We start from the raw sequence: 15479 nt of genomic DNA on the forward strand, positions 1-15479 counted from the left end.
CTAGCTGAGTAACATTGCATCGGTTTCTTACCATCATATTGTAATGAGTACCAGGCACTACACGTCGCTGTGCGTGAGATGACTGACAAGTATTAGCATCTTTGGATAAGTGAACTCGCTACATTTATTGGCTGAGCTTACTGGCAAGAGAACCTGGGCTGAGTAAGGATGGCCAGACAAGCCGAAATCTGTGTTCCCCTGGATCGCAGGACGTTTACGCTCCATGAGGGATGCTGTTGTGAGATGAATATGTTGATGTTGGAATACTGAAGGAAATAGAGACTCTGGAGGTCCCAAGTCTGAGCGTATTGAATGCTTGATGCAAGAGAATTCCGAGAGAGAGAGAGAGAAAGAGAGAGAGAGAGCTTTGAGAGTAACAGGCACTGAGGTGTATGCGAGGTACTGAGGTGTATGAAAGGTACTGAGGCGTATGAGAGGTACTGGGGTGTATGAGATATCTTCAGTCTTCTATTGTAATGGCAACAGAAGCAATATATGCGATGAGGAGATGACTCTTCTTTATGAACCAGAAAGGGAAGAATCGTTGTCTTTGTCCCAGAGTGGCATCCTTTGATGGGCTGGCCTTATACATATTCGCTCCATGCCCCACGATATCGTTCCAAACGCATGACTTACAAGGACACAAACAAACCAAGCAGTAATTATCAAAGCTTCTGCCGCATGCGGTACTGTGAACCCAATTGGCATTAATTTCCTTCATCATGGGCCACTCCGTGTACCGCAGCGCAATGCATCACGGGCCTTTGGATCTGTCGCGGACGCCGAAAAGAGATAGCCTGCGAGCGCAAGGACGCACAACCGCCAGGTACGAACTATGGAGAGGATGAGGACGGTACATAGGATGGCCATATGGCATGTGCCGAGCCATCTTTAAGTGCCCGAAGCAGCTGAAATGCGCGTTGCTAATAACTGTTGGTTGTGCGCATCGTGGGGTTGCTCGGACACGTCTTATCGGCTCGAGGATCTCACGCTGAAAGGAACGTCCGCATTTATTGCAGGCTTCTGTTTTTTTGGGAGGCTGATATTTGACAAATAATGTATACATTTTTGCTAATGACTACAGCTAGCGTCGGCTTGAAGGCTGCCAGACGAACGCGACTTATACTGTGAGTTGAAAAAAGTTCAACATCACCTTTTCCAATACAGGTGGGTGGCGTGGATGTCTGGTATGGTAAAACGACAGATGCGGCTGCTAGCAAGAGCTTTGGATGCATGACATGGAAGTTGTACCCAAACACTGATAACTACTAGCCGCTATCCAGCGAGATGGGTCCGTTACTGGGAGGCTCCAGTTTCAACTCTTGTCTTTGTATCAAGTGGATGTCCAACAGGCCTGCTAAAAGTCGGAGAAGCATTTCGGAGAAGTAGCTCGGAGAAGCAGCCTCAGCTGAGCCAGTTGCTTCCTTTGAGCGGCTATTGTGTTTTCAACCATTGCAAACGGACAGGTATCTCTAAAAATATCTTCATGAGTATTTTACTTGTAGGCACTTGACCAGCGATATCAACAAAGGTTTGAGAGCATTGTAGCCTTGAGACAATCGTCAGCCAATTCTTTCGGGGAAGGTCTATCAGGTGATAAGCTGCTTGTGAAATCAACAAAAAATCCCTTCTGAATGGAAGCAATCCTCAAGTGGAGGGACTCCATTTGTTGGGGCTAGTGAGAGAGAGGCATTAGCAGCTGATGTACTCATGTGCGCGACGAGAGAAATAGTGTTGTGCCGTCTTAAGAGACCTCCGTGGTTGTTTATAGAATGCGAACAAAGCTTTAACAGGTGGCCACCAAAACTAGTGATATGGAGCTTTTTTAGCGATCTTCGAAAGTGATCATCAGTTTCGGCCTTGCATAGCTTGCCAATTAGATAATGGGAGCTGTGGTAGGAATGGTGGTAGGAGCAACATCAGGAGCAACATCAGGAGCAACATCAGGAGCAACATCAGGAGCAACATCAGGAGCAACAGCAGGAACAACAGCAGGAGCAACAGCAGGAGCAACAGCAGGAGCAGTAGCCGCAGCCGTAGGGGTAGTAGTAGAAACAGTAGCAGCGGTAGAAGAAGTGTTTTGCCCAACATTATCTTCGAATTTGGATTCAGGTCCAGGTCCAGGTCCAGGCCCAGGTCTAGGTTCAGATTTAAGTGTAGGTCCAGGTCCAAGAGCAGGTTCAGATGCAAGTGCAGGCTCAGATTTGAGTGTAGTTTCAGGTCGGAGGTCTGGTTCGGATCCAAATGTAGGTTTAGCTGGTGGGGGGCTTTCCGGCGCTGCAATGGCATCCCCTTTTTGAAGGCATGAGGCGCAGATGAAATGGAAGTCGGGGTGATCTGCAGCAGCCTCGCTGATCCTCAGGCATTTGCTGTGCTGCCATACATTGCAGCTCTCGCACGCGACGCTGTGACTGCCGTCATCCACTTGACCATACAAGCCGCATGAGCAATCAAATACCCAGCCCTCTTCTTCGTCTTGCACGTTTTTGACACCTTCTGAGCTTTCTCTGGCTTTGATTTGATGGGGTAGAGGCCTTCCAGCTGCTACCACGGTATTATTGCCTTCGCCCGCAGATATTTGTGTGTCGTCTTCGTCATGAGTGGTGCGACGTTCTTCTCTCTTTTTCAAACGTTCCTCTCTAGATGCAAGCCTCATTTCAAGCTCTTTCTGAATCTTCTCTTGTTTTTGCTCCTCACGTCGCTGAATTGCTTCTGCCTCCCGGAGCTGTTCGGTCTCTACTCTCTCCTGCTCTTCTTTCTGTCGCTGCTCTGCCTTCAGGGCAATCCTGCTTGACCGTTTGGCATTGGCCATCTTGGCAAGTGTCTGCAAGTCCTTTTCGCGTTTTAGCTCTCTGCGAATCCTGTCTTCTTCCTGTTTCTCCAGAATAGGCAGAAGATGGTCTCGAAGCTGTCGTCGGAGTATTTTTTTCATTTTCGTCTCGGGATGAGGCCATACTATCGATGAGGCTCTGGACTTCTCCAAGCGTCACGGCAATACACTCCCAAACCATGCCTCCAAGAAAATTATCTTCCAGCTCGGCTTCGGGGCCATCTTTCCTCGAGTCTTCGAAAGAGGAAGCAGTGTCATCGATCGATTCGGATACGCGTCGCCTTTTGCCTGGACGTCGAGACCCACGGCCCGGCTTAGGCTTTGGAGGTTTATAGCTCGGAGGGGCTTCTGAAAGTCGATATACCCGATTGTCGTCAAGGACGTAATAGATGCGATCGTCTCTGTCCCACCCATATGGCTCGATTCGCTACAAGCTTAGTTAGACAGCGTAGGAAGCATAAAATAAGCGGTACGCACCCATGATGTTTGCTCTGTATCTTTTTGTTCTTTCATTTTCTCTCGGAGGAGCTCCGGCCGGGCCATGATCCACTGGGTGAACTGCTGCATCACTTTGATCTACCATATGACGGCCGACGTTAGCGGATGCTTGGGAGATTCGGCTCAACTGTAGCGCCTACCTTGGTGAATACATCGAGGTCAGAAAAGCTCTTGGGGGCATCTTCGTCGCCAAACGGATTTGATTCTGGCGACCTCAAAACGTACTGCATTCGAGCTTGGTTGTCGAATGCTTCGTGGCTTTTGTTCAGATGTTAGCCGTCAGACACTGGCTCTGGAGAGGAAGAATTCGAGTATATATATGCATACGTAAGACCGCGATGTGAAGTGACCGTTTTCAAGAGTGCTAAAGCAATATCGTCGAGGCCTGGTGAACTTGGTTTGAGACATTCCGCCTCGATATACTGTCGCTGTGTCAGCATACAGCTATGAACAAGGCATAGCAGACGAAGAAGAATTCACTCACTTCTATGTCAATCGATACATTTATCGCGATAGCTTCTCCAAAAATGTATATCCATTGACACAAGTTGGCGAATTGCCACATGTTACGGATCCGTTGAAGCAGCTCCATGACGTAGCGTAGGCAGCTCTCCAGGTAGATGGAAGTCACTTAAGGCGCCCTTTTCTTTGGCTTGTTTATATTCAGGAGTCTTTTAGGGCTGCATAATAGAAAACGTCGACCGTAAGCCGGAGTTTAGTAGAGCAAACGAACAGATGATAGCGGCGTAAGATAGCAAGAAAGCTTTCTCCTTGGCACATGTAGCAAAGCGCAAATCGCGTCTTATTGATAGGACGCGTTAGTAATTAATACTGCAGCAGGGATAATTTTTAAGCTACCAAGCTACCACCTATTTAAAGCACTGGAATTTTATAGCCCACTTACTTAGATAATCGGATTTCTAGACCAGAATAAGAAGAATTGTGGGAAACAATCGGCTCACTTTTATTCAGCATATTTGGATTCAAGTTGATACAATTAATGACTATTTTCAGAGAAAAATGGTTGCTCTATTTAACCTGCAATATCAATGAGCTGTTTTATTTCACTCATTAATATTATACTTGGGACGAAAACTCGCATATGACAGCCTAAACTTGTATACTACTCGTATTTACCAATTTCTCTTTGTAAGTCTGTAGGACAAGACATATTCTGATCCTAGCTTTACTCATAGGTTTTAGAGGTGGTAGGGGTTTTGAATTTATTATTATCCAGGTATATCATTAGATCGCTAGAAATGTTCTCGCTAATGTATATAAATAAATGCTTCCCCAGGCATTATTTGATCAAGCCTGTTAATTTCACGACATTTGCAGCTCGCCCCGTAATCAGTCAAGTTATTCAACTTCAGCTGGAAGTAGTGATCCGGCCTTCTTGGATGGTTTGGCGCTTGCTACTAATCGCCCAGGAGGTTTGGCCGGTGTATGGACAGAACGCCCAAAAGAAGCAACAGACCTACTCAAGTTGGGCCTTGAAGTTGGCTGTGGTGCGTTCGACATGTTCCGTGAAAGACCCGGCTTTGCGCTTTTTACAACGTCACCAGTGCTCCAGCGATGAGGAGAAGGAAAAACCTCTGGCCGCGCAGCTTTAATGTTCAAATGCACAGGTACGGGCGCTCGAGGAGTCGTGGATGACAATATACCCCGCCGCGTAGTCGCAGGAGTTTTACTTGGGGACTTCACCATTCCAATGTCATCAATGTCGCTGGATGCAGTCGATTCTTCGTCCGTCCCCCGCCATGCGAAGATTGGCTTCGCAGACGAGGGGAAGGACAGATTCAACGGCACGCCAGTCGACCGCGTCGGTGTTTCCATTGGCCTGGCCGCAGCGTCCGGTTTGTTGCGCCTTTCCACTAACAGATGCCGGCGAACAGAAAGTGCCCGCCAAGCGCTGCGACGGCCACTGGGTGGTTCACGGTTCGGCGTAAATCGTAGATCTTGCTCTACGCGATCAAAGTCCGGGCCTATGCAAGCCTGTTTCCAGTGATGAAATGTGCGGTTCCGTTTTTCGCTGTATTTCTTTTGCTGTACCTTGGTCGCGGTATGGGCCTGTCCGCTTCGTTGTAATGATGAAATGGACCATGCTTTGAGGTACTGCCGCTGCCTGCGAGAAGCCCACAGTTCCAGCGACTGCATATCCGCCTGATTATGCTCTTTGGCGACATCACTCCAAGCCGCCAATACGGCCTGCGTATAATGTTGGTAGGTGGCTAGCTGAAGCTGCACATCGTCTTCTGCCTGCCTTTTCCACTTTTCCAAAGCGATATCGAGCTGTCCGTAATAGTATTTTGTGTTATAAAGAGCAGCAAACTCGCTTTCAGAAGCCGCTTCGGTTGCCACTGCTCGCCAGTGGTCGAAAGCCTCGTAGAATTTTCGCTTTTTCCTAGCGGCAGAGACTTCCGTGTATCTCATCATCAAGTACTGTCGAACCATATCTTTCATCTGTTGCCTCCGTGCCTCCACAGCAGCGTCCATGATGGGTAATGTCCGTGTTGTGACAATGAATAGCCTGGCACGATTGCCCATGACCGATAACTGCGCGTCAGCGTCACTCGACCGTTGTAGAGTGCAGAGAAGATTTGATGCGCGGTATGATTTGAGGCGATCAGCACACGCATTTCGCCTCCATTCGTCTTGTACGTAATGCCTTCGCCAGCCGTCGAGGGCTCGTGTTACAGATATGTAATCCGCCCTCCACCGAAAGGCTTGCACTCGTACTGATAAGTTCCAGTTGTGGAATGTATGAATGACAGCTGCAGTGGATGACTTGGCCTTGTACGCTGATGATCGCGCCTTCACCTGGATCTGATGCTCACATTTGTCAAGAGAACCAAACAGTAGCCTAAGTGAGCCGATTTGACGCGCTACTTGAAATTGATGATTGTGCAAGAGCGCTTGGTCTTGTAGTTTTGACAATGTGGTAACAACGCCCTCATGTTTGTTAAACTTACGAATAGCTTGGTCCTTGATGGTGTTGCTGGAAGTGCTTGATTTCCACGCCATCAAGGCGCCTTGTTTCAGTTTCCTATCTACTTTCTGACGGTAGACGAGGGATATGAGGTGAGAGCACCATTGGTCATAGACGCGAGACGCCGTCCTAGCTCGATATTTTTGAGATATGGCCGTTGCTGCGAGACGGAGTTGCTCTTCCTGGTATGATACAGCTCTTTGCAATTTCTGAACCGCCGTAAGGGCCTTTAAGTGGTCGATGATTGGAAGCTGTAAACTTGGCGCACGACTCCAGCCTTGGAAACAGCGAAAGCGAATCATGTGTCTTCTAGCTACGCCTTCCCGCTCAAGCCGCGCTGCAGTCCGGTCTGCCCAGTGGTTGAACACTTTACTCGCTAGATATATCTCGCGAGCGCGGGTTGCTCTCGTGAGTAGTTGCGCTTGCTGCTGTTTCGACATTGTATTCTCGTTCTGGGAGCGAAATGGCAGTGGCAGCTCGTCCTGTATTGAATGCGACGCCAGTACGTCTATGGCATCGGTTTTGCTAGCATGTTGACTTGCTCCAATTGGCAAGTTTTGCTTGTCTTGCAATCCAGGCGTCTGGTTAATCTTGCCGTTCCCTCTGGCATGGTTGGCTTGTTTTTGATCCCGATTGTTCATAGGCCTAGGAGATTCTACTCCCAAAGGTAGAGTAGTTCGCTCTGAATTATGTTTTGAAGAACTGCGAGAAATATCGGTTTGTGGAGGCAAGGCGTGCGCTTTTACATCGTCGTAAGGGATGCCATCATCTACGGCACGGAAGTCAACAGGCAGGTGATCGAAAAATGGGCTTGGATATTGGTGATAATGATTGAGATGCCGTGTCGCAGTTGTCGAGAGCGGCGCAGAGGGATACGCATCGGCTTCCATGAGGGCGAGATCATCTTTTGTTTGGTTTCTTTTCTTATAGCTTGATGCTTCAGTGCGAATCTTTTGGAACCCGGGGTCATAGTCTAGGGAGCCAGCGCTGTATGTCCGACGCCTCGTTCGAACGGGCGCATCTTCCTCCTGTATGGGGAGATCATCGGGATCCCAGTGACCAGTATCTATTGGTTCTGGAGATAGCGGATGTTGGTGATAGTCTTGCGGAGTAGTGATAGAGTCGTCGCTGAATTCGAGAACGATGCCGATCTGGCCAAGTATTGATTGGAATTTTTCTAACAAGCTGCCGCCCCCTTGCTCGCCGCCCACTCTGAACACGAGGGCTGAGAGATGCTGGTCTGTATCTGGATCGACGCCATGCTCGGGAAGAACTTCGTCATACGCTTTGAATAATGCAGCGGCGGGCAGCGGTTTCGGGCCCGTAGCGTGATCGAGCTGTTCTTGAGCCGCCGTAATGACGGCGTGCAATATCGTAATGTCTAGCTGGTTAGTTCGAGGATGCGAACGAGAGGCCGAGGGACTGCTCTACCTCTATTCGAGTAATACGGCTCCTTGGCCGGAAGACCGCGACTGGGAGATGCGCGAACGCTATCCGGCTCAGCGCCGTCGCCGTATTGAGACTGCACAGATGCCACTGCGAAAAGATCCACGTGAGCCTTTTTTCATGTGTATTAATTGTTAATAAATGACAGCGACTTACTCGAGGCGAGAAACTATCGGTGACATTTGCTCATAATCAAGGCACTGCGGCATACATCAATGGAAAATCATGTCACTGGCAGGTAGCGGGCGCGACAAATGTGTCGGGTTGGCGAGGCTCTAGACCCAAGTACGGGCGCCAAAACACTGGGTCTGGGACATCTGCCGTTTGATGCCCAGGCGCCCAAAGCCAGAACACTTGGCGCTCAGGAATCTGTCGCTTATGCACTGTTTATTGTTTACATGTACTCCTCCAAGTCGACTTCTTTTCATGACAGTTATGATTGAAAGATAATGTGAGACTGCTGAAAGAAATATGATAGAACATGACGCTGTTTCTACAAACCGGGTCTTCTTTTTTTTCCTTTTTTTTTTTTTTTCTCGTATAGGTACCATTTAGAGTTTCATGCCGTAGAGGTCAACTGCCGACGACCTGGACGCTTAAACAGCTCAGCTTCCAGAGATCGCTGTAGCTGCTGCTAGCCTGCCCCGCCGGTGATCCAAGAGAGCACGGGTAGCGCGGAAGAGTATACACCAGCTCTCCACCTCACGAGTTCATTTCTCTTCCAAACATATTCTCTATTCTTGATATTCTAATCATACTTTTATTTTTCTATAAACAAATCAATATTTTGAATACTCAACCTGTTATTGCCTACGTAAACCACCAATGGCCTTATCTGCTCTGCGCTCGGCCATCTCGCTTCCATATCCAGTCGCCAGTCCTGGCCATGGATTCTGGGGCGAACAGACGTCAACGCTGAACTTTTGCGAAGAGGTGGGCAAATTTGGCTATGAACCATGAATTCTTAATTTATGTTTACAGTTCGAAAAACTCATCTCAGTCTCATGCACTAATTCTCTTTATTCAAAAGGACTATGCGCTATCGTGGTATTGTGCTGAGCTCTGTAATGTTAGTCCCGCCTTCAATGTTCTTATAAACCCCGATTGGGTCGTCTCTCTTTATTAACACGATGGCAGACAGTCACGAATGGCCTTTTCATGTGGCTTGGAATCAGAGGCATTAGAAACTGTATGAAGGAGGAGCATCCGTCAATATTCCTGATTTCTTATATCGGGTACATGGTCGTGGGACTCGGCTCCATCCTTTTTCATGCGACATTAAAGTGTATGCATCTCCCTCTACATACCATTCGTGACGAAACGAGCTGACAACCAGACCTCAAGATCCCATGCAATTGGTCGACGAGCTATCCATGATTTATACGACTTGCTTGATGATGCATGCTAGTTTTTCTTACTCACGCTCACAAACGTTTTCGGTTGTCCTGGGGGTTGGGCTACTTTCGCTTGCTGGATCAATCACGGTAAGTACCTAGTAGTATGCGACCTTTACTTACACGCATATGCGTCATATGAGGCATTGAAGATTCCACTCTCTGTGAGCCACGCGCTGAGACAGGAGTAGCTTTATTACTACCTTACCAAGGACCCCATCTTCCACCAGGTAGCATACGCTGCTCTGACAGCTACCGTCGTTTTTCGGAGTATCTGGGTGATGGAGTCGCAGGTCCGGCCGGTCTTACACGCCCAAGATCCAAAACGGGCCTCGAAGCTGCTGAATACGATGTGGGCCATGGTAGCTACTGGTGTGTCACCCTGAAGAGCAAGACGAGGCTACAGGGTTCAAGTGCAGGCGGCTAATCACCCATGACAGGACTCGCGGTTTTCGTTGGCGGGTTCTTAATCTGGAATCTCGATAATTTCTTCTGCTCGCAAGTGCGACGGTGGAGACATGCGGTTGGCCTTCCCTGGGCCATTCTGCTCGAGGGCCACGCCTGGTGGCACCTCATGACCGGGCTGGGTAAGTTGAACGGCGGCTTCCTCTGATTCCGAATTGTCGTGGTGTGATGGCGTTGATTGAATGCGAGGCTAACTTGACTTTGTTCATTAGGAGGTACGAGCACTCTATATTTCTTCTTTTTTCCTCACTCACCCTCGTGTCGAATGAGTTATCATCTTTCGCCCTTGAAATACTCCGTGTTAATGACTGAGCCTATGACTGATGAATCTTTTTTCCAGCCTATTATTACATCACTTGGGGCACTTGGCTGCGGCATTGCCTTGCGGGACGGGGCGACAAATACACCCTCGTCTGGCCAAGGCTGTTGACGTCTGTTCCATATCTGAAGATGATAGAAGAGGACCAGGACCAGGATCAAGACCAAGCAAAGAAATCCCAATAGACCTGGAGCTACGTCCACATAGCCCGAGGACCATACAGTATACCCGGGATGCGGGTTAAACAGGTACTGCGTCCCGCATCGCATCATCGCACTGCTTTACTTCAAGTTGTTTGTGCAGTCCATGTGTTTATGTATTATATGGTGTAATAGAGCTTAGGCCTTGAATAGCAATAGATTTCGGCGAATCCCACCAATCCGGGGCTGGGTCGCCACTGAAATTGCGCTAGTGCACCCGCCCGAATTACTAATACCGGCCTGCAGCCACTAAGGGCGCCGGCAGCTTCTCTCCGTGTATAAGCCCAACTCTCTCTCATCTCACCCAGCTTACCTGGAGACAGAAACAAGGAGAGAAGCTACAAGCAGTGAAGGCCTCGCCAAGCACTCACAAAAGCCCTCCGCCGACTCACTGAACTGACCATCGAACAGCCCCAAATGCTTCCAGTATCGCAGGGACGGCACTCGCAATAACTCATGGCCTCTCCATCTCCCCAGGGCCGCAGCTTCACCGTGCGCGGAGTCGCTGCTGGCCTGGGCGTCGGCACCGTGATATGCTCTGCCAACATGTACTTCGGCCTCCAGACGGGCTGGGTGTCCATCATGTCGATGCCGTCCAGCTTGATGGGCTTTGCCATCTTCCAGCTGCTGAAGCCGCATCTGCAGTTCCCCTTCACGCCGGTTGAGAATGTGCTGGTGCAGAGCGTTGCCGGCGGCATGGCCATCATGCCTCTTGGCTGCGGCTTTGTCGGTGTCGTAGGCCATCGCCACTCTCCCTGCTCCTTGGATTCGTTGTCCTGATTGCTGTATAGATCCCGGCAATGAACTACTTGCTAGGCGCCGATGAGCAGGGTCCCTTGTCACTGAGCATGTGGCAGCTCATTGTCTGGTCCATCGGCCTCTGTTACTTTGGTGTCGTCTTTGCCGTTCCCTTGTAAGTGTATTTATTGGTGCCTCAAAGGCAAGTGAAGTTGCAGATTCGCTGAGACGAGCTCGTATGTGCATGATATTAGGCGCCACCAGGTCATCATTAGAGAACGACTTAGGTTTCCCAGCGGCTTTAGCACCGCCGTGCTCATTCGCGTCCTCCACGGCCGAGGCCAAAGCTCTTCTGCCCAGGAACTTGATGCCGCCGCCAAGGGTGGATTTGCCAGTCTTGCAGATAGAGATGACGATCCTCTGTTAGTCGATGAGACCAATTCCAACGTAGCAGACGAAGAGCCAGAGGCGTCGCCAAAAGACGTGGACTGGGCATACAACATGAAGCTCCTGCTGGTCAGTTTCTTAGTGTCCGGCATCTTCACCATTTGCAACTACTTCCTGCCGATCTTGAGAGACCTCCCCATCTTCGGTACTGTTGCGGCCTCCGCTTGGCTTTGGACTTTGAACCCAAGTCTCGCATATGTCGGGCAGGGCATCATCATGGGGACCGAGACAACGCTTCACATGACTCTCGGCGCAGTTGTCGGTTGGGGTATTCTGAGTCCCTTGGCCAAGAAGAAGGGTTGGGCCCCTGGGCCAGTGGACGATTGGGAAAATGGCAGCAAAGGTTGGATTGTCTGGGTGTCTCTGGCCATTATGCTCGTCGATGCCGTTGTAAGTCTGGCGTACGTTGCCCTTCGGCCTCTTTTCGCAACCCATGCTACGAGAGCCTTTACTGCATTGCGAGAACGGTTCCAACGTTCTAGGGTCGCCGTTTTGTTCGAGAGAAGCCATCAATACTCCCCAATCCCTCACGGAGAGGAGGATCAGGACGAGCCAGCAACTCCCGATGATGACAATGCTTCCATTGCCTCGAACGATGAAGATGCCGGCCTAGATGACGCCCCAGCCGAGCAGCAAGTCAGCACTCGAATTGTCACATGGGGTCTTCTCGCATCTGTCTTGCTCTGTATTCTTACAACGCGCATTGTATTTGGCGACCTGGTACCCCTGTACGCGGTTGTTACTGCCGTTCTCATGGCTCTGGTCCTGAGTATCATGGGTGTCAGGGCCCTCGGAGAGACTGATCTCAACCCCGTTTCCGGCATAAGCAAACTTGCGCAGCTTTTCTTTGCTCTGATCATCCCACAATCTCACAAATCTAGCGTTCTCATCAACTTGGTCGCAGGCGCCATCGTACGTCCACTATCTTCTCCTATGACCCTCTTTGTGTTATACATAGCCCACTAACAATCATGGCCATATTTAGTCTGAAGCTGTAAGCTAAATCTCCAAGCTTCTCTCTCTCTCTCTCTCTATATATATATATATATATATATATATATATATATATGAATGTATATACTCTTGAGTATCCTTTCCTAACATCTTGATAGGGTGCATTGCAGGCTGGAGACTTGATGCAAGATCTCAAGACCGGTCACTTGCTCGGAGCTGCCCCCAAGGCGCAGTTTTGGGGACAGATTATAGGTGCAACGTGTGGTGCGCTGTTCAGTGCTTTTGCGTATCGTATCTACACGGCGTAAGTGCCCCTGATAGTCCAATTTTCTGAAGCATCGACTAAATAGTGATGATTCTTTTGGCAACAGAGTATACGAGATCCCCGGCAAACTTTTCCAAGTTCCAACGGCCTACGTGTGGATATTCACCGCTAGGCTTGTAACCGGACAAGGCCTGCCGTACATGGCCAAAGAATGGGCGACTGGAGCCGGTGTTCTTTTTGCTGTCACTACACTGGCGCGAACTTTGTCTGTCGGGAAGCAATGGCGTTCGCTGATCCCTGGCGGCATTGCCGTTGCAGTCGGTGAGTATTCATCTATCCCCATGTGATGTACAAGAAAACTTGTTCTAATTCGCATCTTCAGGCATGTACAACGTGCCCTCATTTACCTTGGCTCGAGCCATTGGAGGAATTTTTAGCTGGTACTGGTTGAGCGTACGAAAACGGTCAACCACGCCGCTCATCATCATTGCATCGGTAAGGCTTTGAGCTACACTGGTAAGTAATACGCTTGCTGATTTCATGTGTAGGGCTTCATCTTGGGAGAAGGTTTCCTGAGCATTGTGAATCTATGGCTACAGGCTCTAAAAGTGCCTCACTATTAGAAGCTTGCAATGGCTAGCCAATGACAACCTTTTCCTGTCCATTCAGTACTCATAAACTGCCTCTACCTCTCTACCTCTACGCCAACTTCCAGGACCATTTCTTCTCTTCTTGACTTTCTGTGGATTGGCCTTCAGGACTGCATGTGACGTCAATCTTCAGTGCTCTAGCGTTCTCCTCGAGAGCTGCAAAGGTGATTTGCCCAGAGATGGCACTTGGCAATGTTGAAGGAGGGTTCTTCGGTGGCACCATAAGCAGGCCTTGCTTCCAATGGGTCACGGTGCCGGATGGGCCCGTTGTAAATGCTACATTGCCTGATTTCGCCTTTATAAACACCTCGGGGGTCACCTCAGGCTCTGGCATAGGCTCACTGCGAGAAGTGGCGAAGAAGTTGTCGAACCAGATCAAGAAGCCGTCCAAGCCATCCCGAGGCCGCAGCAGCCGTGACTGCCACTTGGCTGTGAAGGACAGCTCTTCTGGCTTAACAGTGTGGAGGTCGAGTGTCTTAAAGGGGTAGGGCTCTCCGCAGAGAGCGGCCTGGGGCATTGCCTCGACCCTAACGTCATCATAGATGCCTTCTTGCATAGCTTTCATGTCGAATCCATAGACGTCTCTCCAAAATGACACAAATTCTGACATGTACTCTGTATCTTGCACGGGAGCCACCCAGATAGTGGCAGAGCTGGGAACCAGAAGGCCATCTGGCTTAAGATACTTATCTCTAGCGTAGAGGACGCTCGGAAGCATGGCCTCATACAGCAGGCAGTAGCCCATCCACTCGCTGACGATAATGTCGACTTGGTCAACAGGCAGCTTAACCTCCTCGATGGCGCCTTTGATGCAAGTGATGATATCAGAGAGGCCATTGTTAAAGATGTTTTCCGTTGCCTTCTTGATGATGTCTGCGTTATCAACAGCGATGACTTGAGCCGCACCAGCTTTAGCACAGAACATGCTCAGAATACCTACACATGGGCGTTAGCTTTTTGTAAGCTGATGAAATCATGGATTCGTGTGGCTGGTCGATGGGCGAGCTCTCTTACCGGTGCCACAGCCAATGTCAAGAACAACTTTGCCCTTGATGAGATGCTTGTTGTTGTAAATGAAGTCGCGGTAGGCGTCTGTCCTGACAGTATCCTTCAACATGGTTTCGTGGATCTCTGTAGAAAGTTAGAATTTCCACCAGAGTGAAGAACACAGCTACTGGATGCTCTGACTGACCGTTGTAGCCATAAGACTCGAAATAATAGTTTCCACGGTCCTCGCCAGCACCAGTCTTGGCCTTGGACGGATTCTGTTCCACATCGTCTCCCCAGCGGCGATCCAGGGTCTCTTCAACGGCAAGTCGATAGTTTGAGAATTGCGTCCGGACCGCCTCCAGCTCAGCCTCCAGCGCCTGCTTTTGCTCCAGCAGCTCGTCGTGAGAAGTAGAAGCGCCCGCCTGGCCGGGAGCAATGTCGACCTTGACCAAGTCGCTGTCGAGGATCTCGTCCAGGGACATGATGAGAGCATCGTTCTGCAGGACGGGCTTGAAGTAGCCGTCATCTTCAAAGTCGGCGAGCGTCAGGGTGCCTGGGAGGGCCTGTTGCTTCTGGACCTGGTTGCGAATGAAATTGACGAGCTTGACGGCTCCGTGGAAGTCCAGCTGGAGTTTTTTGATGGTGGCAATCAGGTCGAAGTCATAACGCTGCTTGCAGTGGTTGAGCATCTCAGCCCAGCTGGAGAATGTCTGAGAGTCGAGGAGAGAGACGATGGTGGTGGACTCGTCTTCAGGCTCGACATCAAGCCATTCTCCATCATCCGATACGTCGGTGGTACCAGACGACGATGATCTCGCACTCATTTTGTCTGTGTATTTTTCTTATCCAGAAAAAAAAAAAAAAACCAAGTGCGTAAAATTCCTATTCGCTTGCACACGTTTTCTTCAGTGAGAGGTGTAAGGCTCACAATGTCTTTTTTTTTTTTTTCCAACGCTGAGTAGGGTAACTGGATTGTACTTGGCTGGTACTTGCTAAGAGATCAAGGTACTAGCACAACAGGCCAAGCAACTACCTGATAGATACTTTCTCTTGGCAAGGAAAACCGTCTAAAAAATCAGCAGCTGCTAGAGTCGTGCTAAGTTAGCTAAAGGTATCTTTACATGCAAAAGATGCCCCGCCATGCCCACGCTAGAATCGGTTCTTGTACTCGCTAGGTAGACTCAAAAAAGTTCTTCCTCCACTATAGAGAGTACCGACATGGCAAGCTTCGACTGCAAAGAAGAGAAGATATCAACTACCTTAATAGCCCAGTGATTGAGAACAAGGCAAATGA

General features: G+C 49.5%; 6 protein-coding genes across 7 annotated transcripts; 2 read left to right on the forward strand and 4 right to left on the reverse strand.

The window, feature by feature from the left end:
- Window positions 1-45: 45 nt before the first annotated feature.
- Window positions 46-2932, reverse strand: TrAtP1_008005 (uncharacterized protein; the record flags this gene model as incomplete). Its single annotated transcript, XM_066113750.1, has 2 exons — window positions 46-82; window positions 142-2932. One exon carries the CDS (start codon window positions 2930-2932, stop codon window positions 1877-1879), a length of 1056 nt encoding a protein of 351 aa, XP_065969838.1. The 3' UTR covers window positions 46-82; window positions 142-1876.
- A 333-nt stretch (window positions 2933-3265) lies between these two features.
- Window positions 3266-3920, reverse strand: TrAtP1_008006 (uncharacterized protein; the record flags this gene model as incomplete). The annotated part of the gene is made up of 4 exons (XM_014092792.2): window positions 3266-3406; window positions 3469-3586; window positions 3656-3750; window positions 3813-3920. The coding sequence occupies 4 exons, from the start codon at window positions 3918-3920 to the stop codon at window positions 3266-3268; spliced, it is 462 nt and encodes a 153-aa protein (XP_013948267.2).
- Window positions 3921-4315: 395 nt separating this feature from the next.
- On the reverse strand, window positions 4316-8039 carry TrAtP1_008007 (uncharacterized protein). The gene is made up of 3 exons (XM_066113751.1): window positions 7920-8039; window positions 7749-7853; window positions 4316-7698 (listed from the first exon to the last, which is right to left on the reverse strand). Coding segments are annotated over exons 1-3 (3117 nt in total). The 5' UTR covers window positions 7921-8039; the 3' UTR covers window positions 4316-4687.
- Window positions 8040-8462: 423 nt separating this feature from the next.
- On the forward strand, window positions 8463-10353 carry TrAtP1_008008 (uncharacterized protein). 2 transcript variants are annotated; one of them, XM_066113752.1, is made up of 7 exons: window positions 8463-8696; window positions 8794-8832; window positions 8901-9048; window positions 9108-9247; window positions 9349-9529; window positions 9598-9837; window positions 9963-9981. In XM_066113752.1, exons 1-6 carry the CDS (start codon window positions 8589-8591, stop codon window positions 9768-9770), a joined length of 789 nt encoding a protein of 262 aa, XP_065969840.1. In that variant the 5' UTR covers window positions 8463-8588; the 3' UTR covers window positions 9771-9837; window positions 9963-9981. The 2 variants fall into 2 exon arrangements, with proteins under 2 accessions (XP_065969840.1, XP_065969841.1); XM_066113753.1 differs by having other exon boundaries at window positions 9349-9744; window positions 9835-10353.
- Window positions 10354-10435: 82 nt separating this feature from the next.
- On the forward strand, window positions 10436-15382 carry TrAtP1_008009 (uncharacterized protein). Its single transcript, XM_014092795.2, has 8 exons — window positions 10436-10876; window positions 10933-11054; window positions 11134-12238; window positions 12312-12320; window positions 12439-12584; window positions 12652-12866; window positions 12928-13040; window positions 13094-15382. Exons 1-8 carry the CDS (start codon window positions 10598-10600, stop codon window positions 13166-13168), a joined length of 2064 nt encoding a protein of 687 aa, XP_013948270.1. The 5' UTR covers window positions 10436-10597; the 3' UTR covers window positions 13169-15382.
- On the reverse strand, window positions 13245-15009 carry TrAtP1_008010 (uncharacterized protein; the record flags this gene model as incomplete). Its single annotated transcript, XM_014092796.2, has 3 exons — window positions 13245-14131; window positions 14210-14326; window positions 14388-15009. 3 exons carry the CDS (start codon window positions 15007-15009, stop codon window positions 13245-13247), a joined length of 1626 nt encoding a protein of 541 aa, XP_013948271.2.
- Window positions 15383-15479: the final 97 nt, after the last annotated feature.

This window comes from Trichoderma atroviride, chromosome 4 (assembly GCF_020647795.1).
Source record: "Trichoderma atroviride chromosome 4, complete sequence".
Taxonomy (NCBI): domain Eukaryota; kingdom Fungi; phylum Ascomycota; class Sordariomycetes; order Hypocreales; family Hypocreaceae; genus Trichoderma; species Trichoderma atroviride.